Source organism: Vulpes vulpes, chromosome 7, assembly GCF_048418805.1.
Source record: "Vulpes vulpes isolate BD-2025 chromosome 7, VulVul3, whole genome shotgun sequence".
NCBI lineage: Eukaryota > Metazoa > Chordata > Mammalia > Carnivora > Canidae > Vulpes > Vulpes vulpes.
Window position 1 is genome coordinate 49,589,672 of NC_132786.1, and position 27,709 is coordinate 49,617,380.

Sequence of the window (27,709 nt, forward strand, 5' to 3'; positions counted from 1 at the left end):
CTACACAATTCAGCAAAGTAGCAGGATATAAAATCAACAGGCAAAAGTCAGCTGCATTTCTATACACTAACAATGGACAATCCAAAAAGGAAATTAAGAAAACAATTTCATTTACAATAGACTAAAAATAATAAAATACTTAGAAATTAAATAAGGAAGTGAAAAACTTCTATAGTAAAAACTACAAAACACTGATGAAAGAAATTAAAGAAGAAATATGTGTATGGAATGATCTCCAAATATTCATGGATTATAAGACAAACATTGCTAAGATGTCAGTACTACACAAAGCAACCTACTGATTGAACACAATCTCTAAAAAATCCAGTGTGTTTTTGCAAAAATAGAAAAATCCATTGTAAAATATATATGGCCTCTCAAGGGAGACAGAATAGCCAAAAACAATCTTGAAAAAGAACAAAGTTGGAGGACTCACACTTCTTGATGTCAATACTTACTACAAAGCTACATTAATGAAAATATATGGTACTCGGATAAAGACAGACATGTAGACCAATGGAACAGAATTGACAACCAAGAAATAAACCTTTGCATATATGGTCAAAGGGTTTTTTCATAGGGGTGCCATCACCATACAATGGGAAAAGTACAATCTCTTCAACAAATAGTGCTGAGAAAACTGGATATCCACATGCAAAATAATGAAGTTGGACCCTTACCTAACATCCTAGACAACAATTCAACTCAAATTGGATAAAAGACCTAAATGTAAGAGCTAAAACTATAAATTCTTAGAAGAAAACAGCGGAAAAGTTTCTTGGCTATGACACCAAAGGCACAGACAGCAAAATATAGAAAAATTGGACTTCATAAAAATTTAAAACTTTTGTGCAAAGAATACTATCAACACAGTACAAAGGCAACCCACAGGATTGGAGAAAATATTTGCAAATCATGTATCTGATAGGGTATTAACATCCAGAATATATAGAGAACTCTTAAAACTTAAGAACCAAACAGTCTGATTCAAAAATGGGCAAAGGATTTGAATAGCATTTCTCCAAAAAATATATATAAATGGCCAAAAAGCGCATGAAAAGATACTCAACATAACTAATCACTAGTGAAATGCAAATCAAAACCACAATGAGATATCACAATACACCCATTAGGATGGTTACTATCAAAAAAGTGAAAAACAACAATTACTGGTGAAAACATACAGAAATTAGAAACTGTATGCACTATTGGTGAGAAGGTTTAGAGTGGTGCCACCATTACAGAAAATAGTACGGAGATTCCTCTATGAATGTTTTTTTAAAGATTTTAAAAATTTATTTATTCATGAGAGACTCAGAGAGAGATGCAGAGACATAGGCAGAGGGAGAAGCAGGCTCCCCATAGGGAGCCCAATGTGGGACTCAATCCCAGGAACCCAGGATCATGACCTGAGCCAAAGGCAAGAGGCTCAACCACTGAGCCACCACCAGGCGCCCTCCTCTAAGAATTAAAAACAGAATTACCATATGACCCAGCAATTCACTTCTGGGTACATATTCAAAAGAGCTGAAAGCAACATCTTGAAAAGCTATTTGCACCCTCATGTTTGAGGCAGCATTATTCACAATACTTAAAGAGTGGAAGCAAACCAAATTTCCACTGACGAATGAATGGATGAACACAATGCTGTATATACATACAATGGAAAATTACTCAGCCTTAAAAAGGAAGGAAATTTTGACACATGGTATACAAATGAACCTTGAAGACATTATGCTAAGTGAAAAAAGCCAGTCACAAACAATGAATACTGTATAACTCCACTCATGATGTATTTCAGAGGAGTTAAAGCCATAAGAGATAGAAAGTAGAATGGTGGTTCCTAGGGGGCTGGGGAGGGAGGAATGGGAAATACTACTTCCTGGGTACAGGGTTTCAGTTTTGCCATATGAAAGGAGTTCTATAGATGGATGGTAGTGACGGCTGCATAACAGTGTGAATATACAGACACTGAACTCTACACCTACAATGGTTAACTTTTATGTATATTTTGCCACAGTTTTCTTAAAAAATAAGTAATTTTATTAAAAAAAAAAAGCTATGCTCATCATTCCCTTGGATCTCTTTCATGAGAAAACCCATAAGGATATGTAATTCTGTGGTTTGAGGGCAGAAGCTTTGCCCCAAAACTCTCCTGAACAGGCAGGCTACAAGGACTCTTTCCTTGCTCAAAAAGCCTACAGGAAGCCCTCCCAGCCTAAACCTTGTCCTGCATTTCATCCTCAGCCAGGGCTGTAAACTATCTGCTTCATTTCCATGTGAGCAGGCTTTGGTTTGACCACAGCATGTTTGCTCCCTAAAGGCACGTCAGGCTCTCTGTGTATCACTGATTCCCCACAGTGACCGGCACAGCATCATACATTTACTCATCACTTATGTTGCTGAACACACACTCAGAAATTACCAGACGAGCTCAGTTTGGCAGACTGAAGAGCATCAGCTGTGCCAATATTAGAGACATTCCCTGTTGGACTCTGAAGAGGCATAACCACAAAGCAAAAAGCCACACCACTGCTTGGGTTTGCAAAATGCCAGTTAGGGAGATTCTGTTTACATTTTTAAACTTTCCAATTCTGTTGGCTTTTAGCCAATTTATTTCTTGCGTAATTCTGTGAGGTTCTCTAAACTGTGATTCACAGTATTTGAAAGAAAAATAAAATTAAAAAGATTGTCCTTGCAGAGTTAATTTACTTCCAGAAATGAGTCTGGCAAAAAAAAAAAGAAATGCTTTGCCCTTTTCTGCAAAAGGCCTGCAGGGAGGCAGGTGAGAAGACACAGAACCACTCACTGCTGATGACTGGGGGAAAACCCCAGATGGAAGATTAATGACAAGTGTTTTTCTCATTCCATACTAGAAGCAAAAAAAAGTAGCAATGGAACTCACAGCTTAAAATTCTTTTTAGGGAAATTGTGATGCTTTGCAACAGAAACTGAAAACTATTTCATCAAATCAGAAAAATGGAAACTTTCAAAGACAACCTTGAAAGCAAAAGAGTTACCTTCTTGTCAGGTTTTGGTGCATTTTGAATAGAATTTAGAGCTTGCCTTTTATATTCAAGTTTCTCATTTAGTTCTCGTAGTTTGTTTACAGCAAAGCTGGCTTGTTCATTAATCCGACTGGTGCCTTCATCTACAGCTTCCTCGCCAGTCTCGCCTGCTGGGCCCTGGGGGACAAAGTCACATGAATCACACTATCTTCTAACGTTGGACTGTTCAGCGATCATTACCTAGCGTGTAGGTTCTCTATCATTACACCACACTGTGCCCCAAGTACTGGATTCCACTAAGGAAAGGCTCTATGGCAGAAAGCCCAGGAGCACTGCTTTTCCTCAGCAAAGTAACAAACCAAAGTTATTTGGAACCAAAGTAACTGGTGTTCAGGATTGCAGCGAAAAAATAAACATTTAATAGCCTGAAAATAAATATTTAATAGCCTGAAAAAATAAACATTTAATAGCCTTTTTAAGTGGAGATGTGTGGGGTGGGGAGGTGGATTCTATACCACTATCTTCCAAACGGTACCCAAGCGAATCTGCTTAGAACAAGGGAAGGCAACTGAATTCTCTGCCCAGCTCAACTCGAATGTTCTGGGCCCAATCTGGGACAAAGACGCTGAGGTACTATGGCTTCCTTTCCAGCTCCAAAGAATATTATAGAAAACTCACACAAGTCCTTTTAAAATAAAATTTCCAAATTCCCATTAGTGAAAGTATTTCCAGTATACACTTTGTTCAGTCCTTCTCTTGAAGATGTATTTTAGAAATCAACAGATCATTTTACAAGTAAAATGGTAGTATTTCAAAGCAACAATATTCATAAAGAACTGTGTCACTGAAAAATCTGGAAGAGATCACCAACAGCGTAAAGATTTATGCGGGGTACTATAAAGAACTGCTGAGAACAGGCTTCTCCTGTGTTTATACTCTTGCACATTCTTCCAGAATTTTTTCCTCCAATTTTTAGTTAATTGTAACAAACAGTACAATATAATTTTTTTCCAAACAAGTGAAGTATTAATAATTCTAGAAAACCAAGCTGTTTTTATTTTCGTAGGGTCTTTTAAATCCTTGTCCGTGAGTTTACATATCATGACATAATTCTACACCTTGTGTACACAGACAGGTATTCTGTTTTTTCCATATAATTTACGATGCCGCGTATTTTGAGGGTATTAATTACAGGCTTCAAAATTATAATTTTTGGCTGTCTAGTATCCTAGGAGTTGACAGTACACTGAGGCATACTCCTACTGCTCCTACTACTGCTCTTCCTGTTCTGGGTTGATTCTGTGGACTTGGAATCCCAAAAGGACCAAAACCAATTCCATTATACAAAAGCTTTTCTACCCTTTAGTTATGGTCTTAAATTTCTAGAAGTGGGATTACGTTACAAAGAGTAGGAGTTTTCAAAAGGTCAATGATACATATTTCCCTTGAGTCCTAGGTGAAATTGGAAAATTCTTCAGGTTTGTTTACTATTACCATTCATATTAACTGTCAGTTTAAGACTTTATTCAATTTATCTGTTGGGTACTGACAATTTCAATTAATTTGAATAACCTCTTCTATAGCATTTGCAAATTAGCCATTTTAATTTTTGAGGTAGAGAGATAACACAGTTAAACTGACCAAAAAAAATTAAAAATAGTTTAAAAATTGACCTATCTTAAAAATCAGATGCAACGAGTTAATGACTTTTGGGCCACTTTGGTGGTGTTACACACTGAAGTGTAAAGAACTAAGTAATAAGTATTTTAAAAAGTCTGAAGGAATGAATTTCAGAGTTACTGACTTCTAACACCATTAAGAACAAGCACTTGAGGATGGAACTGGGGGGGTGGCGTATTATCCTGAGTGAAATAAGTCAATTGGAGATGGACAAACATATGGTCTCATTCATTTGGGGAATATAAAAAATAGTGAAAGGGAATAAAGGGGAAAGGAGAGAAAATGAGTGGAAAATATCAGTGAGGGAGACAGAACATGAAAGACTCCTAACTCTGGGAAATGAACAAGGGCTAGTGGAAGGGGAGGTGGATGGGGGGTTGGGGTGACTGGGTGACGGGCACTGAGGGGGGCACTTGAAGGGATGAGCACTGGGTGATATGCTATATGTTGGCAAATTGAACTCCAATTAAAAAAAAAAAAAAGAACAAGCACTTGATTCCTCAGAGATTGAGATATAACTGGGCAGAAAAAAATCCAAGATAAATTATAATCTTTCCAAGTAGGGAAACTATAAAACACATTTTTCTTTGCACCTTCACAAATCTTAAAACTCATATAAATCATTAATAGTAAATGACAGGTCGCAACTAAGGCTCTCCAATTAAATGACCGTGCACTTAAGAAAATTAGACTTCAGGTGTAGTTGAGCAAGGTTTTCTTTGGAACATCTTACTTATATCTGATTTTTTTCAATTTCAAAATATTTCTGTAACTCCTTCCACATTCTCCCTCTCTCACTTCCCCATCCTTTGTCTATTCTCATGCTGCTCTAAATCCTACTGATTCTCTTACCTGGCCTAAGCCACAAATGTCCCATCCTGCAGACTTTCTGCCTTTGTGTTTTCAGGGTGTGTCTCAGGTAAAGAGGGGGTGGTGAGGTCTTGGACTCAACACAAGGCGGTGGTAGGCAGTTGTCCACAAGAACAAGGGAAGAGGCGTGTAAGTTCTACTTAAAGTCCTATACTTAACGGATCAAGAAGCAAACCAAATTCAGCTTATACAATGGCCCATCTAGTTATATTTTTGAGCTTAACCACTGAGAAGAGAGGAGAAAATTAAATGTGACTCACCAGTTCATCCTTGCTGGAAATCAGCTGTGAGACATGTTTCTCTTCCTCTTTTATCATCAGTTTCTCATACAGGTCACTGACAATAAATGATGGGTAATACCTATCTTTTAGGGTCTCATAAACATCTCCCTGGATTTTGTAGAACACTTCAATACCTTTATTTCCTACAAGACACTGCTGGATTTCTTTGTAAAGTGATTTTTCCACAGATATTTCTTTGCTTTCCACAAAGAAATTCTGGTAAATTTCACCAACTAATTGCGGAATTTCATTCTGAAAAGAGAGGAAGATGAAGAACAAAAAAGGCATGAAATCTCATCTCTGACAAAAAGGATTAGCTTCTGAATTCTCTACATTTTAAAGCTGGAAGCAAGACGCTTAGAATGTACACTAGTACCAGTGTGGCTCTTTGGCTTTTGTGTAGCACGTTAAGAATCAAGAGTCAAGAGTCAGATCCTGAAAAGACATGGCCTCCTTAAAATGAACACTTCAGTTGAATAATTAACAAATGTAATTTCTTTTAAATGCCAGAAAGAGAAAAATGACAACAGCTCTCTTCTTGCAATGGACTCCTCGTAAATCTGAATTCCACAGCTCAAATATCAGCTAAATTCGATTTGGCTTTTTAAAATCTAATATAAGTAATTGGCTGTGCCATTTCTCGCTCCAGAAAAAAAAGTCAATATTGTGTAATTTAAGAAAACAAGAAAAAAATTTTTCAGAATGATGATTTATTACATTATAATCAAGCTTATATTAGACAGTTTAGTCTTAAACATTATACTTAGGTCACAGCCAGCCGCCTTCGCAAATGCAAATCTCTTCTGGTTAACATAATATTTATATTTCCTCTAGACACATCTCATTAACTCTAGGAATGTTATACAAAGTCTTCCACAAAAAATGAAGACAGAGGCGCCTGGCTGGCTCAGTTGGTTGAGTGTCCAACTCTTGGGTTTCGGTTTAGGGGGAGATCTCTGGGGTCACATGGCTATGCCACTCCAGTGGAATCTGCTGGAGATTATCTCCTTCTCCATCTCTGCTACTCCCTGCTGCTCAGCTCTCTTTCTCTAAAGTAAGTAAATAACATCTTTGAAAAAAAAAGACAAACAAGCTCCATGAATGAAGGCTGTGAATTCACCGAACATCCCAGAACATTTTACATCCAAATCAGTGTTGGTAGGTCAAAATAGCTAGTGTTGCATTTGACGAAGCTACATGCTCTTATTCCACTGAAATCTTTCAAATTGTCTTCAGTAGTTTAGGAAAATTCTTTAGATTGCTCTTGCAACATTCCCTCGAGAGCAGCCAAAAGTCACTCAGAATCAAGTCTAGTAAATAAATAAAATATATAATAAAGTGGCCAAAAAACAGTATTTGGTAAAATGAGGTTAATTGCTGGCTTACAAATTAACAAAGAAAGGCATTTCTAAGAAGATTTAAAAATACTATGAGAATGAATTTCATTCCTTAACCAATGTAATTTATGATGTACTTTAAAGTTCTAAAGTTCAGTTCTAAAGTGCACATAATAATTTAATGTACTCAATGTTCTTTGTGCTTATTTTAATAAGCTTCTCAAAATATATGCCTTATATATGTTATAAATATTGTTATGTATAGTTATAGACACATATCAACATATATAATTCACATTAAACAAATTGAGAACTTGCCAAGTGCAAAACACAATGGTTATTGTTGGGGTTTTCACTGTAAGAGGCATCTATAACCAAAAATGTTCTTTTGTGTTTCTCAATTCAATATTTTGTGTATTTATTTTTAAAAAGATGTATTTATTTTTTTATTTGAGAGAGAGAGAGAGAAAGAGAGCGCTGGGGGTGGGGCAGAGGGAGAGGGAAAGAGAATCCACGAGCAGAGCAGACGCTCCACTGAGTGCTGAGCCCCACATGGGGCTTGATCCCAGGACCCTAAGATCAAGACCTAAGCCAGCTACTACATGACTAGGCCACCCAGGTGCCCCTTTAATTCAATCATATTTTAAATGAAATAAAAGAAGAATGGTAGTATAAAATTTGCACATGATAATATTACAATAATAAGGTTATGAGACTAAAGTGTAGATGAGAAGATCAATTCATTGTAACAGCAATGTGGATATATTTAAGCCTTTTTATAATGCATTAAAAAAATTAATGCCTGTAGGCAAATTCAATATTTTGGTACATTTATAAGTCATTTTTTCCCTTGACTACACATTCAAAAGCATCTTTTTGTAAAAATAAAATCTAATTTTATTTACTATTACAGGCTGGAACATAATCCCATTATTATTATTATTTTTTTTAATATTCACTGTCTTTAGTCCATTTCCTTGGTAATATTAGTAGAGACTGTTGAAAATTATGAAACTGTAAACTTTTTAAGATTTTATTTATTTATTCATGAGAGAGAGAGAGGGAGAGAGAGAGAGAGAGAGGCACAGAGACATAGGCAGAGGGAGAAGCAGGCTCCATGAAGGGAGCCCCATGTGGGACTCGATCCTGGGACTCCAGGAATCATGCCCTGAGCCGAAGGCAGGCCCTAAACCGCTGAGCCACCCAGGGATCTCCTATTTTTGGTTTTAAATAGTCCTTTAATGTATACTTCTCTTAAAGTTTCACTGAGAAACACACATACACTGCCTAACATGCAAGTTTTCATCACCTAGTGATTAAAATTCCTTTGATGCTGTATATACTACACCTTGTTAGCACTCTTTAAATACTCCACAGACTCCCAAAAACTAATCAGAGCTCTCTTGTCCATCCTTTCCATGTATATTCGAAAGTGCTCTCGGTAGGAAGTACTGGCCAAGATATCTTCAAACTGAAGAATCTATTAAGGAAATTTAAGACAAAAAATTAAGAAGTTAAAAATCAAATTTTAATTATCAGTTTCCTTTAAATTCTAATGGATTAGTTTCTACATTCAGGAAGGGAAAAAAGTCTCACTTTTTAAGATCATAGTGTAATATGGTATTTCTCTCTACTTCTGAAATATTAAATGGAAAAAGTTTAAGATTCAAAATGTACATATTCAAAAAATACCAATTTTCAATTATTCATCCACATATTGAGCAAAAGATCTACTTAGCATCTACTCTGTCTCAGGCACATTTCTCGGAAATGAAATGGACAGAAATCCCTGCCCTGTGGGATATACTGCTAAAAGCAACAGATGCTAATAGAAAAATCAAAGAGAAATGCATAAAAGACCAGGAGGCTAGAGTCATTTTTATCTTCCTTTTTTAAAAATTTTTATTTATTTATGAGAGAGAGAGAGAGAGAGAGAGAGAGGCAGAGACATAGGCAGGGGGAGAAGCAGACTCCATGCACCGGGAGCCCGACGTGGGATTTGATCCTGGGTCTCCAGGATCGCGCCCTGGGCCAAAGGCAGGCGCTAAACCGCTGTGCCACCCAGGGATCCCTCATTTTTGTCTTCCATTCTGTTTTTATAGAGCTGAGGAAAATTGATTTTATATCTTGTTCTTTAGTTTACAGTATCATATTCATTTTAAAAATCTTTTGTAAATATCATTTTAATTGGTTCATAATATTACACTGTATGAGTGTATCAAAATTACTCCTTTGTTTACTATATTGCATGCTTACAAGAAAAGAAAAACCGTATCTGGAGACACAATGGGCACAACCTTGAGCAAAGGCTGCCATAGTAGAAGAAAGCAGATCACCTTCATAATTATTCATAACTCAATTAATTAGGGGAAATGCCTCAAATTAATTCAGAAGGAATTGAAACCCCATATCCTTAGCTCTTAGATTAAAAAAAAAGACATGTAAGTATAATTCAAATGCAATTAACAGAAGAACTTATCATTCAAGATTTTAAAAATTTTAATTATGGCAATTGGAAGTTTTTGGAAACTTTACTGGTAAGATCTTTCTATAATCAAGTGCATATGATCAACATAAATTCAACTCTTTTGCTGACAGTGGGTCCTCAATAGGTTTTGCAAGCAGAAAGGAGCAGGCATTTTTCTAACAACTTCTGGTAACTAATTAAAGGAGACAGTCATCCCATGCTACGGATCACTAACAAGTAGAGTCCGTAAGTATTTCAGACAATTCGTAGTTAGTTAACTAACTTTGGAAGATCATAGCATGTATCTTTATGTAAACCCTACCAGTAAAGTATATTAAAGTACAAGTTCTATCTGTATATTGTCCACAGACGTTTGTAGGAATCCACATCAACTTTGGATCAGCATAAAGATCACTCAGGCAGCTACTGATTTTTAGTATAGGGAGAAGCTGAGCAGAAAGAGTATTCAAGGAAATCTAATGAACTCTTCCCTGTATGATTTTCCTTGGATCGAAGTGAATTCCAAGTTAGATACAAATTCACATATCTGCAAAACCAAGTTCAAAATGTCTTCTAAAATATTAGCCATCTTTGGATTTTTATTGACTTATGAATATTCTATGTTCAGCTCCAAAAGTGCAGATATATATAAATAAATGACAGCAAATACATCTCAAGTATAATCAAACATCTGATATATCTCTTACTTTGACTGATGGATTAACCAAATTCTCTGCTCCATTTGTTTTTTTTTTTTTTTTTTCCTTCTCTTGAAGAGAGAAGAGCATTTCACTGTGTAACATCTACACTAATGGTATGGGTTTGGGTAAACAGGATGAGTAGATAGTATACTTCAGAGTCAAATGTACTCATCTGAGATTAATTAATTCTAATTCACCTGAGATTAACTAATTTTACTTTATGTTATTTTTATTTTTTTAAATGTTTTATTTATTTATTCATGAGAGACACACACACACACACACACACACACACAGAGAGAGAGAGAGAGAGAGAGAGAGAGAGAGAGGCAGAGACACAGGCAGAGGGAGAAGCAGGCTCCATGCAGGGAGCCTGATGTGGGACTCGATCCCAGGTCTCCAGGATCACATCCTGGGCTGAAGGCAGAAGCTAAACCACTAAGCCACCCAGGGATCCCACTAAGCCACCCACAGGGATCCCAACTAATTTTAATTCTGAGATTTTTGTGTGAAAGTGCAAAGAGAAGGGTGGGTAGATCAAGGTTGACCACTATTAAAACAATCATTTTTAAAAAACTATAGATGATGTAACAACAATTAACATTCACTAAGGGATCCCATACAGCAAACACTGTGCTCTTAATTTATTTGTTGGGTCAGCTCTTTTCTTTCTGTCCTAAGACCCCTGGTAATTTTGCGGGGAGGGCTACCACAATCAATGATCTCATGGTAGGAGACAAAAAACTGACCTAGTAGAAGCTACATGTGCTAAAGGCCATGAAGCATTTCAGGCTGGAAGGCAGATCATTCTCTATTCCTCTTCAGGGATTTTTATTTACAGCAGTTTCAGTCTTTTCCAGTCTCACTGGATCTGGTTTCATGATGCTTATTTTGTTTTTTGTTTTTTTTTTTTTAATTTTTTTTTTAATTTTTATTTATTTACGATAGTCACAGAGAGATAGAGAGAGAGGCAGAGACACAGGCAGAGGGAGAAGCAGGCTCCATGCACCGGGAGCCCGACGTGGGACTCGATCCCGGGTCTCCAGGATCGCGCCCTGGGCCAAAGGCAGGCGCCAAACCGCTGCGCCACCCAGGGATCCCCATGATGCTTATTTTGTAAACTTAGTTTTATCTTTTGTGTGAATTACTTCTTACCCAGCTAGTTCATTTTTCTCCAGGAAGAGAAAAAGCACTCAAAAGTACCTCAGGAAAAAAAAAAAAAAAAGGTACCTCAGGGTCTTAGAGGAACAAATGTGTTCCTAATATACCCAACATGTTACCAAGAATGATAGGATTCTCTAGTTACAAAACATACCCAATATACTCATGAGACTGTCTCCAGCATAACAATATGTAGAATTAGGATTTTGAGAATTACAATTGGATTTTTCTTATATCTATATCATCACTAAAAATAATAATCTATGCCAGTAATAACATATATTTATTGAGCGCTCATATACCAAGTGGTGTACTCATCCCATTATGTGCATTATTTAATGGATGCCACCCAAAAGGTACATACAATTAACTCAATTTTACAAATAGAGTACAAAGACGCTAACTTGTCCAAAGATAATCCCAGTAGATATGGGATTGGAAGCCAGGCTTTCTGACTCTGTAGCACAGCTTCCTAACCATAATTAAATAGTTCCTCTCCTTAAGAAATTACTGCTTTGCATTTGTAGCAAACTATAAATAGTATGGAACTCAGAAAGGAAAGATGCATTTTAAAAAGATGCTCTACAAGAAATCCAGCAGAAACAAAAAGTCAGAGAATCTTTTCATATCCAAGTGCAGAGTCCTGGGCTATATTTGATGGTGTGCATTTTGAGTCTCAGATCAAATATAAATTGATATGAAAATTGATCTTACAGTGGGTTGGAAGATGGCAGCCCAGTAGGAGGACCACAGGCTTGCCTTGTCCCACAAACAAAACTAGATAACTATCAAATCATCCTAAATGCCCCAGAAACTGCCTTGAAGACTGTCAGAACACACTCCACAACTAAAGACAGAGAAGAAGCCACACTGATGAAGGCAGAAAGTGTGGACATGTGGTTTGGGAGAAATGGATCCCAGTGCTGCAATGAGGAGGGAGCCAGGGTCACAGACAAGGGTGAGTGACAGGGAAACTAGACTTTAAAACAAAAATTGTAACAAGAGACAAGAAAGGACACTATATAATAAATAAAGGAGACAACCCAAAAAGAAGATACAACAATTATAAATATTTAATGCACCCAACAGGGGAGCACTCAAATATATAAACAGTTAATATCAAACATAAAGGAACTGATGATAATACTATAATAGTAGGGGACTTTAACACCCTACTTATATCAAGGAACAGGTCATCCAATTGTAAAATCAACAAGAAAGCAATGGCTTTGAGTGACACACTGAACCCGGTGGATTCAATAGATATATTTGGAACATTTTATCCTAAACCAGAATACACATTCTTTTCAGGAGCACATGGAACATCTTCCAGAACAGATCATATATATTGGTCTCATTTATTGGTCTCAATAAATTAAAAAAAAGATCAAAGTCATACCATGCATCCTTTCTGGCCACAATGCTATAAAACTAGAAATCAACCACAAGAAAAAATCTGTAAAGATCAAAATTACATGGAGGTTAAATAACATGCTACTAAACAATGAATGAGTCAACCAGGAAATCAAAGAAGGAATTAAAAAATATATGGAAATAAATGAAAATGAAAACACAATGGCCCAAAACTTTGGGATGCAACAAAAACAGTTCTAAGAGGAAAGTATATAGCAACATAAGCCTACCTCAAGAAGCAAGAAAAGTCTCAAACAACCTAAACTTACATCTAAAGAACCTAGAAAAAGAACAACAAATTAAACCTAAAACCAGAATAAGAAAATAAAAAAGACTAGAGCAGAAATAAATTATACAGAAACCAACTCTGGGAAACAAAGGGTAGCAGAAGGGGAGGTGGGTTGGGAGATAGGGTAACTGGGTGGTGGGCACTAAGGAGGGCACTCAATGGGATGAGCACTGGGTGTTATACTATATATTGGCAAATTGAATGTAAATTTTAAAATTTTAAAACAAGCAAATAAAACACAAACAAAACCAATAGAACAGTTGAATAAAACCAGGATCTACTTCTTTGGAAAAAAAAAATCTATGAAATTGACAAACTTCTACCTAGACTTAACAAGGAAAAAAGAGAAAGGACTCAAAATCACAAATGAGAGAAAAAAAATAACAACCAACACCACAGAAATATAAATAATTACAAGGGTATATTATGAAAACTATATGCCAACAAATTGGACAACCTAGAAGAATTGGATAAATTCCTAGAAACATACAAACTACCAAAACCGAAACAGGAAGAGTTAGAAAATTTGAGCAGGCCAATGACCAGGGAAGAGATTAAATCAGTAATGAAAAAGCTCCCCAAAAACAAAGTCCAAGGCCTGATGGCATCACAGGTGAATTCTACCAAACATTTAAAGAAGAGTTAATACCTATTCTTTTCAAAGGGTTCCAAAAAATAGAGAAGGAAAATTCCAAATTCATTTTATGAGGCCAGCATTATCCTGACACCAAAATTAGATAAAAACAACACTAAATGATCAAATGGGATTTCTTCCTGAGTTGCAAGAATCGTTTGATACTCACAAATTGATACTCACAAATCAATCAATATGATACATCACTTCAATAGAATAAGGATAAAAACCATATGATAATTTCAGTAGATGTAGAAAAAGCATTTGACAAAGTACAACAACCATTCGTTATAAAAACCCTCAACATAGTAGATTTAGAAGGAATATATCTCAACATAATAAAGGCCATATATGAAAAATCCACAGCTAACATCATCCTTAATAAGGAAAAGCTCTCAGTTTCCCTAAAGTCAGGAACAAGAAAAGGAAACCCATTCTCGCCACTTTATTTTTTTATTTTTATTTTTTTTTTTCCTGACGTGGGACTCGATCCCGGGTCTCCAGGATCGCACCCTGGGCCAAAGGCAGGCGCCAAACCGCTGCGCCACCCAGGGATCCCCCTTATTCTCGCCACTTTAATTTGACATCATACTTGAAGTTCTATCTACAGCAATCAGAAAACAAAAACAAATAAAAGATGTTCAAATCAGTAAGGAAGAAGTAAAACCTTCACTATTTGCAGATGACATACTATACACAGAAAACCCAAAAGACTCCACCAAAACACTGCTGGAACTGATAAATGAATTCAGTTAAGTTACAGGATACAAAATCAATGTGCAGAAATCTGCTGCATTTCTATATACCAATAATGAAGCAGCAGAAAGAGCAATTAAGAAAACAATCCCACTTACAATTGCACCAAAAATAGTAAGATATCTAGGTACAAATCTAACCAAAGAGGTGAAAGACCTGTACTCTGAAAATTATAAAACAGTGATGAAAGAAATTAAGATCACACAAAGAAACTGAAAGACATTTCATGCTCATAGATTGGAAGAATATTGTTAAAATGTCTCTACTACCCAAAGCAATCTACATATTTAATGCAATCCCTATCAAAATACCAACAGCATTTTTTACAGAACTAGAACAATCCTAAAATTTGTATAGAGTCACAAAAGACTTCAAAATAGTTAAAACAATCTTGAAATTGAAAAGCAAACCTGGAGGCATCAAATTCTGGACTCCAAGTTAGATTATGATCAATGGAACAAAGTAGAAAACCCAGAAATTAACCCACAACTATATGGTCAAAGCAGGAAAGAATATCCAATAGGAAAAGGCAGTCTAATGTCTTCAACAAATGGTGTTGGAAAAACTGGACAGCAACATGCAAAAGAAAGAACTGGATCACTTTATTATGCCATGCATTAAATTAAATTCAAAATGGATTAAAGATCTAAATATGAGGCCCAAAACCACAAAAATCCTAGAAGAGAACACCAGCTATAATTCCATTGACATCAATTATAGCAACTTCTTTCTAGATATGTCTCCTGTAGTAAGGGAAACAGAATAAAAAATAAACTACTGGGACTACATCAAAATAAAAAGCTTCTGCACAGCAAAAGAAATCATCAACAAAACTAAAAGGCAATCTACAGAATGGAGGAAGGTATTTACAAATGACATATCTGATAAAGGGTTAGTATTTAAAATATATAAAGAGCTTATATAACTCAACACCCAAAAAACAAATGATGCAACTAAAAATGGGCAGAAGACATGAAAAGACATTTCTCCAAAGAAGACATCCAGATGGCCAACAAACACATGAAAAGACACTTATCATCACTTATCATCAGGGAAATGCAAATCAAAACTACAATGAGAAATCACCTCACATCTGTCAGATTGGCTAAAATAAAAAATACAAGAAACAACAGGTGTTGGTGAGGATGTGGGGAAAAAAGCAATCTTTCTGCACTGTTGTTGGGAATGTTAACTGTGGAAACATTTTGGAAGTTCCTCAAAAAGTTAAAAACAGAATCACCTTAGAATCCAGCAATTGCACTATTGGATACTTTAAGAACACTAATTCAAAGGGGTACATGCACCCCAATGTTTATAGCAGCCATTACTTAAGAGAGTCAAAATATGAAAGTAGTCCAACTGTCTATCGACTGATGAATGGATAAAGGAATATGTGTGTGCGCGCACACGTGTGTAATGGAATATTATTCAGCCATAAAAAAGAATGAAATTTTACCATTTGCAAGGATGTGGATAGTGCTAGAGAGTGTTACACTAAGTAAAGTCAGAGAAAGACAAATACATATGATTTCACTCCTATGTGGAATTTAAGAAACAAAATGAGCAATGGGAAGAAACAAAAAAGGAGAGAGAGACCAAAACACAGGCTCTTAATTACACAGAACTAAGGGCTACCACAAGGAAGGCAGGTGTAGGGATGTGTTAAATAGATGATGAGCACCCAGTGATGTGTAGAATCACTGAATCAGTATATTGTAGACCTGAAACCAACACTGTATGTTAACTAACTGGAATTAAAACTTAAAAAAACCCTGACTTTACAGAAGAGGTCAGACACTTAGTGCCATCGGTTTTCACACCCCTTATATTTTCATTTCCTCTTCTCCCTTTATTTTTTCTATTATTTTTCTTAAATTCTTCCTTCCATCTTTCCATTTTGGGGGCCATTTAAGAAGTAGGTTACCACTGTGCAAAAGCAATACAGATTTTGTGTTTCCATATCCAGATGAAAGCAAAGCCAAATAGCAAGGCAATACGTGCAGGTAAAATAGTTCAGGCTTTGGAGCTGGACATACCTAGGTTGGAATCGTGGCTCCAATATTCTGAGCCTCAGTTTCTTCTTCTATAGATTGGTGACAGTACCACCTACTTTATGGGTTATTGTGAGACTTGTCATAGCTGTTGTCAATGACAACAGCCAATAAAAACACATCAGAAGAGTCTGAACCAAGATTTTGGCAAAGAAAGAAAAGACAAAGTGTTCCTGGGTGGCTCAGTGGTTGAGCTTCTGCCTTCCACTCAAGTCCTGATCCTGGGGTCCTGGGATTGAGCCCTGCATCTGGCTCCCCACAGGGAGCCTGCCTCTGTGTCTCTCATGAGTAAACAAATAAAATACAAGGAAGGAAGGAAGGAAGGAAGGAAGGAAGGAAGGAAGGAAGGGAGGGAGGGAGGGAGGGAGGGAAAGACAGGCAAGAAGAAAGAAAAGACAATGACAGGTGCTAAAAATCAGGATAGTTAAAAAGTCACTTACTAGAAGATTAAACATGGATTAAAGGACTGGACCAGTAGGCATCAACTGGTGTTAAGACAGAGACTACAAAGGGGCTGAGAAAATTTCTGTTGATAATGAATATGATTACTATCTTGATTACGGTGATGATGGTTTCATGAGTCAAACTATCAAATCGTATACTTTAAATATGTGCAGTGTATTATAGGTCATTATGCCTTAATAAAGCTGATTAAGAAACAATAAGCCTTGACAATGGAACTGCAGATAAATGACATACATGATCTTTATACGAAAGGCCCACTGCCAGGAGAACACATATTGGAGTAATTTTTCTATTTATAGATTGCTAGATGTGATTTACTAATATTCTGTTAAGGAAATTTTTGTTTAGGTTCATGATGAATATTGGTGAGTAGTTTTCACTTTTCTAAATGGTTTTCTCTGGTTTAGTATCAGAGTTATGCTTGTTTCCTATGAGGAGTACCCTTCTCTTCCATTTTTTGAAATAATATGGTTAAGACTGATCTTATCCTTGTCTTGAATATTTAATAGATTTCACCAGTGAAATAATCTGAGCCTAAAGGTTTCTTTGTGGGAAGGTTTTAAACGATAAATTCATTTTCTTTAATACCTCTAAGGCTACTCAGATTTTCTATTTCTTTTTGAGTCAGTTCTGGTAATTTGTATTTCCAAAGGAATTTCTCTATTTTATTTATATTGTGAAATTTATTGGCTTCAAATTGTTCACAATACTTCTTTATTCTCCTTTTAATGTAGAGGATCTACAATGATGCCCTTTCTCATTCCTAACAATGGTAACTGTGCCTTCTCTCTTCTTTTCATCAGTCTAACTAGAGTGTATAATCAATCTTTTCCAAGAACTATCTTTTGCTTTCATTGATTTTTCTCTACTGTTTTTCTGTTCTCTACTCCACTGATTTGTTATATTATTTCTGCCTTTCTAGTTATTTCAGTTTTCATTTGTAGGTTCTTAAGGAGGAAGATCACTGATTTTAGACCTTTCTTTTTTTTAAAAAAAAAAAAAATGCATTAAAAGGTGTTTCCTTCTAGGGAATCTGGGTGGCTCAGTCAGTTAAGCATTTGCCTTCATCTCAGGTCATGATCCCTGGGTCCTGGGATCAAGCCCCACATGAGGGATTCCATGTCACCCACTCAGTGGGGAGTCTCCTTCTCCCTATCCTCTGTCTTTCCCCCTCCTTTCCCCTGCTCGTGCTAGCTCTCTTTCATGCTCTCTCTCAAAGTAAATCTTAAAAAAAAAAAAAAAAAGTGTTTCCTTCTAAGTACTGCTTTAACTGTAATCCCACAAAAATTAATGTGTATTTTCATTTTCAGCCCATTCAAACTAGTTTCTAATTTCTTATAATTTCTTGACTCAAGCCTTATTTAGATATGTTGCTTAACTTTGAAATATTTGAGAATTTTCCAGATCTTTTTATTATTGCTTTCCAATTCCATGTGGTCAGAGAACATAATATGTGTTTAAACCTTTTAAATTGGTTGGAATTTGTTTTATTGCCCAGAAATATACTCTTTCTTGGCGAATGTTCAATGTACACTTGAGAAGAATGTGTATTCTGTTGGTGCTAGGTGGAACTGTCTACAAATGTCCATTAGTTCCCATTGGTTGTTACTGTTGTTCATGTCTTCTGTATCCTGCTTTATTTCTTCTATCAGTTACTGAGAGAAAGGTATTAACATTTCCAATTTTAAGTGTGGATCTTTTTTTTTCTCCTTTCAGTTCTGTCAGTTTTTGCTTCATTTATTTTAGTTATTTATTTATTTTGAGAGAGAGAGAGCGCGCAAGCGAGAGCACAGTGAGCGGGAGGTGGTTAAAGAGGGGGATGCAGGGAGAGGGAGAGAGAGAGAGAGAATCTTAAGCAGGCTCCACACCCAGCATGGAGCTCCATCTCATGACCCTGAGATCATGACCTGAGCTAAAATCAAGAGTCAGTTGCTTAACCAACTGAGCTACCCAGGCACTCTGCTTCACGTATCTTAAAGGTCTCCTTGATCACATACATATTTAGGATTATCATGCCTTCTTCATGAACTGACCCCTTTATCATAATGAAATGGTTTTCATCCCTGGTTACATTCCTTGTTCTGGTGTCTATTTCACCTAATGTTAATATTAACTACTTTAGATTTCTTTGCTTTGTGTTTACATAGCATGCCTTTTCCCCTCCTTTCACTTTCAACCAATCTGTGCCATCATATAGTTTCTTATAGAGAACATATAATTATTTCTTTTTATTTATTTATTCAATCTCTTTCTTTGAATCAGGGGGATTCAACTAATTTTGAAGACTAGGTTCTGAAGTAAAATTTGTTGGTGACTCCTCTGGATCAAATATGATTAGGCTACAGCAAAACTACCCATTTATGGCCCCAAACTAACCAAAGGCTTACCTTTAGTCTAGCAAACCACCATAGACATTAGAAATCTGTAGTATTATCTGAGGCTTTTGGCCTGAAGCCTAATGGAAATGATTTTACTCTGAGGTTAAAGTGTTGGAACAGCAATGGGTTGCTCCTTTCCTAAATATCTGGAGAAACAAGTTGAAATGGAGCAAAAACCAGATTAAGGCTACTTCTAGTAAATACTGCCAGATAACATACTGAAATCACACTGAGTTCTAAAATTATCTTCTTTTATGTTTCCTAAGATTTTCTTCTACCATAATATCTAAAACCACATCATCTTTTGACTAGGCAATAAGCCATCGGGTGTGTCTTCCAGGTATTTATCTCCCATCTCTACTGGATCACTTACTTTTCTATTTTATAATTACATGGGACTCTTTCAGAGCAAAGACTCCTCTTATTCCTTTTGTATTCTAGTACCTTGCACTGTAACTGAGAGATTACGGACCTTCGTTAAATGTTGACTGAATGAATGAATACATGGGACACAAGAAGAGAACTTTTTCTATGACAAATGTGGCTGAAAAGCTATTTAAGAGTCCAGAGGCTGAGAAGAAAGAGGAAGGAGGACAATATACAGCCTGCAAAATCCATTCTCCACCATTCACCAAAAGGTAAAATGTTCACTTTGGACCACAAAGTTAAAATTGCAGATCTAATAGCAAAATAAACAGATCTCCAGTGGCAAGGGGACCCCTCTATAAAACAAGAGCTACTCGGGGCAGCATTTGAGCCACTTGTACAAGATGTTTGCAGAAGAACAACTCTGGCTAGTGTTAAGAGTTGGTCCAAGGTCAAGCATAAACTATGCTGAAGAGGCTCTCATGGAGACTGGGCCACAAACAAGAAAATAGATCAAAGTTCATCACCAGAATGAGGAGGAAGGGAAAAGTCACAGGCATCTGAAGTCAAACCAGGAACTGAATGAGAAAACATCAAGAAACTAAACATCCAAATAGGTAAGGTTAGGGGCTGTAGCCAGAGTCAAATTATACTCTTGGTAGCCTCGTTGTAAGTAAATGCCATCTTACAAAAGAGCAGTTTGGAAACTGCCTTGAAGTCCTGTTCCCAAGTGGTACAAACAAGCTCCTCAGGGAGTGCTGCTGCTGTTTCCCTCAGTCTTCGCATTCACTGGGTCTTGGAAGACACACTTGAATCCTTGAGAATAAGAGCAGGTACTGAGGTAGGGCTAGGACACTTCCCTAAGCTCCCTGATTTCAGGACCCAGTATCAGAGAGTCCAAGGTTTTGTTGTAAAAATAGGCGCTGACATATTATGGCTTCGTAAGAAAGCACTCAGATTGTGAAGCAACTAGATCTCGGTTTTTATCTAGTTTTGCCTCTTCCCACCTGCCTTAGGTAATTTACTAACACCAACTCTGTTTCTTCACCTTAAAATGGAAATATCAAGAAATTCAAATTTCATTGAATTGTAGTGAGAGCTAAGTAAAATAACTTACAAGTTGGTAACACCAACTCTTGTTTCTTCACCTTAAAATGGAAATATCAAGAAATTCAAATTTCATTTAATTGTGGTGAGAGCTAAGTAAAATACCTTACAAGATACCTTCTATTCCATAGGTGGTTTGTTCTATTCAACTTATAGTGTATAACTCGACTGGGCCCTTGTAAACTAAGTGTGTGCCTCAGGGTGTGTGGGATGGGAAAATACACACGGGTACATACATGGACACGTACATATACCCTGTGCTGATCCATCCTACCTATTACCATTCACAGAAGTCAGGGATACCAAGTAATACAGCTCTTTGACCCATGAAAGCAAACATGAGGGTCTCTGTTCTGGAATATATGTCTTATGTTAAATACCAAAAAGTTAAAAGATGGATGGGAGATTACGTGAGCGTTTATAATGAACATGAAATGGTCAAAACAAGAAACCACAAAGTTCTACCTTCTGGCTTGGAGGCCCTTCTCCCTCATCCAAGGCCCCGTCCTCTTGCTGGTCATAGGCAGGGCCTCCCAGGATTCGGATTCTCTTCTCACACTGCTTCTTTGCCACAGTCAGTTGGTTAATGTACCTTTTCATATTCCTGGCCCTTAGGAGATCAGCTTTCATTGCAGCAGTTTCTTTACCTTGAGTGGGATGGATGGACAGGACCCAGTCAGAGGACAAGGTACAAAAAGGGGAACGTAACAACTCTGAATGAGACTGTCTAATGTGGTGCATTCTGAACAGTGGGTACTAAAGAAGAGAATTCACGCTAAACACACTTCTCAAACAGAAGTACCATTAATTTCTAAAAAACCACTAAAAAATCCTACTCAGGTGTAAAACATTTTAAAAAACCTCCTCTGCACACATATACTCACAATCGATGTGCATATGTATATGTGTACTTAAATATCTTCGTATGTACACGTCATGTATGCAGAGGCATTCCTAAGCATGCAGTGAGTTCTCACTGTGTGTCAGGCATGCGCTAGGCATTTGGACTCAAGACCAATTGTTAAATCTCATGGGACTTAAAGTCTAGCATGGGAGAAATCCAAAGATAGTATTAGCAATTATGAACATAATACAGGCTATAATGAAAATGTACAGGTACCCTTGAGCAGCTTGACCAGTGTTTCTGACCCAGGTTTCCCTGAGCAAATTACACTCGAACGAAATGAAGGAGGAGTGGGATGTGACACACAGAGAGAGCAACAAGTATGAAAGTGAAAGCCTGGAGGCAGGAAGGAGAGAGCTTAGGAGGGCCTGGAAGAGCCAGGGCAGCAGATGTAATGGGGGAGCTAGTGATCCAAAGTGGATGAGGAGAAGGTAGGAGCCAGAAGACACAAAGCCGTTTTAGTCCATTGGGTCTTTAGCTCAATAGCACTAAGAAGCTTCTAATGGGTTTTAAGAAGCAGCATGTCATAAATGGATTTGTGGTTTGGTTTTGTTTTTACTTGAGAGAGAGAGAGAGAGAGAGAGAGAGAGAGAGAACACAAACCAGGGGGAGTGGCAGACGGAGGAAGAGGGAGAAGCTACCTCCCCCCTCAGCAAGGAGCCCTACGTGGGGCTCGATCCCAGGACCCCGGGATCATGACCTGAGCTGAAGGCAGACACTTAACTGAGCCACCCAGGCACCCCTGAATTTGTATTTTTAAAAATTATACAGGAAGGATAAAATAAGCAATTGGAAAGCAGAAGACTGCAAGTAAAGAAACCTGTTGAAGAGGACTGCGGTAACTGAGGAGGCAGATGGTGGCCTAAACCAGCTCCGTGGCAATGGCAGGAAAGAAGACTGGAAGGATCTGAGAGTAACTTATAAAGAGAACCAACAGGACCCTGTGACTGACCAGACAGGGGAGAAGATAGATGGCTGAGGAATATAAAGAAAACAGAAGTATCCAAGATGCTCTCAAGTTTCTGCCATGAGCAGCCATGGAGGTGGCGGGGCCAATTATAAACCAGGGAACATTATTACAGAAGCAGGTTTATGAAAGATCTCGAGTTCAACTGTGGACAATATAGTAAATGGTATTTGCCAAAGGTGGTCCCAGGATCTCCCGGTTCAACTGCTCTTGTTGTCAATGTCACTTTTGACAATCTTCCCCTGAGAAGTAGGGTATGTGTTTTTTGTTTTTTTTTTTTTAATCCAGGTGAGTTTGTAATAATGGAGGAAGTGATGCCATGACTTCTAAAGCCAAATCGTAAAAGGCCACAGACTTGGAGCCCTGAGCCACCTGGTAAGTCTCTACTAGCCACAAGACCTCCATGCTTTGAGGAGGCCTAAGCAATCACTGGAGAGATCTACACGGAAAGTACTCCCAGACCACAGACCTGACTGGGACCTCAGTCCACATTCAGCACCAACTTGGCACCATGTGCAAACACCACCTTGAAGGTGAAGCGTCCAGCCACAGTCAAGCAGAGAAGAGTCATTCTTGTCTGCTGAAACTGCCAATTTGTGTGCAAAAGAAAGGACTGTTTAAGACAGTTTTTTAGGGTGGTTTGTTACACAGCAAAAGAACAGGCAAACTGAGTTGGAGGGCATTTCCCTGAGCAGAGATACAAGGTGTGGAGTTGAGAAGTGTTGAGCACTTGATGGTAACTCAAGTCACAGGAGTAGCTGAGACAACCCAGGAAGAGATAAAATGGTCCCAGTACAAAATCTAAATAAATCCCACATTTAATGGTGAGAAAGAAGAGAAGCTGGCAAAGGAGACAGTGAAGGAGAGGTAGAAGGTGAATGTGAGAGTATAGTTTACAGAGAAGCCAAAGAAAGAATTTCAGCAACACCATATCGTGTGTTCTACTGCACAACCTAACTGGTCACCAGCTTTCACATTTGCCTCCCCTTTGGTTTTTGTCAGTGTGGCAGCCAAAGCTAACCCATTAACACATCGACCCAATCACATCATTCCTTTGCTTAAAACTCTCCCCAATACCCCCATTTCACTCTTGGCAAACTGCAAGGCTCTTTTAAGGAGCCAGAAGGCCCTACATACTCCAGCTTCATCTCCTCCGACTCTCCACAGTAGCCACATGGGTTTCCTTATGGGCTCTTTCTTTTTTTTTTTTTTTTTAAATAACAGCTTTACTGAGATACTCTTCACAGACCATACAATTCTCCTTAAAGTGGGAAATCCTCTATGGAAAGCAGAAGAGCAAGCTCACTTCAGAAACAGTAATATTGTTTTAGGCAATGTCCAGGGCCTAGGTGACCACCCAATAAATATGAATATACCTATGCAGGTAGATCACACCTTCTGGGGGTGAGTCAGAATGTGCTCAGCTTAGGTAAGAACTACCCATAATGAAAGAAGGGGCCCCTCAAGGTGGAGCCTAAACAATGTTTTATAGAACTCAACCACTTCCCTAGGATGATCCTTACCTAGCTCATGTTCCACTTAGTCAACTTGTATAAATGCCTTAAAACAGCATCTAGGCAGGCTCAACAGAGTAACTGAAAAAACTTAGGTGAGCACCACAAAACACTATCTTTCAAAAGCGTTTTTTTCTGGTACTTAGCACAGAGGGTAACAGGTAGACTTCAGGCTAACAGACAGACAGCCATGTTCCAGGGGGTCAGTCAGATGTTAGAGGATGACTTTTCTCTATGTGTGCTGAAGAGATGCTTCCATTTGACCTCGATAATAGTTTCCAACTTGTCCTATCCTTGGCTGATAGGCCCTGACCAAAGAGCTCATTAACTCCATGTTAATAATAATAATGATGATGATAATCTCAAGAGGAAAAATAGTATTTCAGAGTCCCCTTCGAGGGAAGGTAAAGGTAAATCTGCCCCCAAATTAGTCTTTCACAAACTGGGGTGCTTTGTGTGTGTACCTAAAGAAATACATGCTTGTAACAGCTAATTTTTCAGGGGAAAAAAAAGTTTCATTTTTAAAACATAGCTTTAAAATCTAAATTTTATGCATATTTAAAATACTCTCAATTTGGGGAACAAAGAATTGCCTTTTTATAGAATAAATCTAGGTAATAGTTTTGTTTTTCTTTCTAGGTAATAGTTTTAATGTGGGGTTAAAAATAAAGAGATACATATAGGAAGAAATTGACACACATTGATCAACAACCAAGTTCTTCTCTCAAGAAAGAGTAAAAGCCTTTTCTAAAAGCACAAAAACTAGAAGCAAATTCTAAAAAGAAGGAAGAAAGAGAATAAACCTTCATCTAAAACCCAGCTGCAGGGCCGAGAAGAATATTCTCGTGTTCCACTTGGATGTCGTCGCCTGCTCACGTGAATACGTTCTGTTTGTTAAAGGGCAATACAATGCCATTGTCTGATCACAAAGCTTGTTGCTAACGAACTCAACAGCAGCTTGTTGCTTAGGCAATTCTGTTTATTTTTGTCTCAGAAAACTAATACCATGTTCAGTGCTAAGTGACTAACATGGAACTCATGCAGCCTATGTCCTGTTGTGCCAAAATCCTTCCAAATCTGGCAGTGCAGATGAATATGCTTTGTGACCTAAAAACCCATTCAGTCAGGAAATATTCATGCCAAGAGAAGTATGGGCAACTGGGTACATGACAACACATGGTGGCCCAGCTCAGGCCAGACTCGAATGGCTGTTTCTAGGCAGAGCGTTAGGTAACAGTGTGTGTTGTTCACAAACTGGGGTGAACTGGTTAATCACACAAACGGTCTGACCTAGCTATAAAAAACGAAGGCCAAGAAGATAAACAGTGCTAGGTGAAACACTGGATGGCAGTGGCTCTTGAAACTGGTGCTAAGATGAACACACAACGTGATAGAATATTCTAAAGCAATTAATTACAAATATTTACTGTTCTTCCTTCTGGATAGTCCACATTCTACTGAGATCGGAACAAAAGAAAATGGGTTCACTGGGTTCCTCTGCTGAAAAAAGAAATTCGGATTAGACTCTGGGTGAACGCTTTTGACTATAAAGTCATTACAGTAGACCCAGGGACAACATCATGGCACTGCTTTTTGCTTTAAAACTTCTGCCCATGATACAGTTCTCCCCCAAGCAAGTGAGGTGTCTTGCAGCAAAATACAAACGCCAGGGAGAAGTGTTGGGTACTACTTCTAATGAGGCAAATGAGGGTGAAGTTATTTACAGTGTAAACTAAGGACTCCAGAAATAGCACAAGTGGTTAACATGCCACCACTTTCTTTTTCAGGTCCTAGAAAATGCCACCAACAGAGTATTTTTTCTTCTCTCATAGCACATTACCAAATCCCAAGACATCCCCTAACAGCAGCACTCTTGGCAGGCTGATTGGGGGAGTCAATAGATAACAGAGCAGGGATTCTCATCCTCAGCACTACTGACATTTTGGGCTGGATACATTTTTCTTGTAGGGGCTTGTCCTGGGTATGGGGATGCTGAGCAGCGCTCCTGGCCTCTACCACTAGATGCCAGTAGCATCCCTTCCCCCAGATGGGACAACCAATAAGGTTTCTGGACTTCCTCAAACACCCTGGCACCCTAGGGGAGCAAAACTGTGCCCTGCACTCCCACCCCACAAACTCTGTGATAGTTAAGGAGATGGGCTGCACACGTGCCCCCTTCCCCTGACTCCCCAACATGTGGCTTTCCTCCATAGAATGCAAAGGACTTCTCTTGCCCCCGCCCAGCCCACAAGGTATGGAATTAAAGGAGTTTCTCATTGGAGAACGTTGGGCCTTCACAGCGACAGACTAACAATCCTTTGAATCTTTCTTGTACGTGCAAATAGAAGTTTTAATAAACCCCCCTTGAGAGGAGGGTTCAAGGAATGGGGTATGTATTTACCTAGGGAGTGGTCAAGTTTCAAAATGAGAAATGGTGCTTGACTTCTCAACGTGAAACTGACAGCAATTCCCATTATCACACATTTCTTCAAAATTATTTGAAGATCACCTCAAAAGTTGCCCAGGAATTAAAAAATATGTATATTTATTTATCTTGTTTTTCAACTGGAGGCCAGTATGTTCTTTCATCAAAAAGGAAAAATGGAATTTTCTTACCACATCAAACACCTGAATTTCAGAGTCTAAAGTGTCACTCCACTTTAGTAGAAAGCACACTTGAGGAATAAGCAGAAATCACAGCAGGAGTTAATGGCGGAAGCACTCATGTTACAATGGAGAAGACTACAGATATCTTGTAGTTTGACCTTGCTTAGCCTGGTCAGGTATGCTTATGGCACACTTTTTCTTCCTTCCTTTAAATGTCTCAAGTACTGAAACTTTTAGCACTTCCTCTGGTTTAAGGCCCTCCAACATGCTTGCAATGTATTTTTTTTCTTGCAATATATTTTTAAAGTAATAATGTCATATCAACTAAATCCACACAATAAATTACCAGGAGACTCCTGCTCCCAAACTGGAACCATAAGCTGAACAGGCATGAGACACACTTAGAACGTAGATCTGGCCCAATAATTTGTAAATTTTGAACAAGAGTTTCTCATAACATCTACCCACGTGAATGAGCAGTGCAGTGCAAAGAGATCAAGACTAAAAATCAGACCTGGGTTCAAATTCTAGATCTGTGTGTGATTGACTAGTTCTAGTTACAACAGGCATATTACTTAACATCTCTGGACTAGACCGTCATTTCTGTAAGTGCAAGTGTTTGTTAGAATGTATGATGATTAAAGTTTTCTTGGGGTACTGGGGTGGGAGGAAGACTGGCTATAATGTTAAGCACTTATACAGAGAATAGTGGAAGTGCCTTGAGCCTTTAGTCCCTTCAAGGCAGAGGACAGA

At 37.9% G+C, this 27,709-nt stretch overlaps 1 protein-coding gene across 1 annotated transcript in view; it reads right to left on the minus strand.

The window, feature by feature from the left end:
• The window catches only part of SNX25 (sorting nexin 25), a 132,059-nt gene that overhangs the window by 23,004 nt on the left and 81,346 nt on the right, over nucleotides 1-27,709 (minus strand). Inside the window, exons 7-10 of the mRNA XM_072763713.1 lie at nucleotides 21,430-21,611; nucleotides 8,525-8,656; nucleotides 5,819-6,091; nucleotides 3,021-3,185 (exon numbers count right to left, since the gene is read on the minus strand). Coding sequence (XP_072619814.1) covers nucleotides 3,021-3,185; nucleotides 5,819-6,091; nucleotides 8,525-8,656; nucleotides 21,430-21,611 — 752 coding nt within the window. The remainder of the gene's footprint in view (nucleotides 1-3,020; nucleotides 3,186-5,818; nucleotides 6,092-8,524; nucleotides 8,657-21,429; nucleotides 21,612-27,709) is intronic.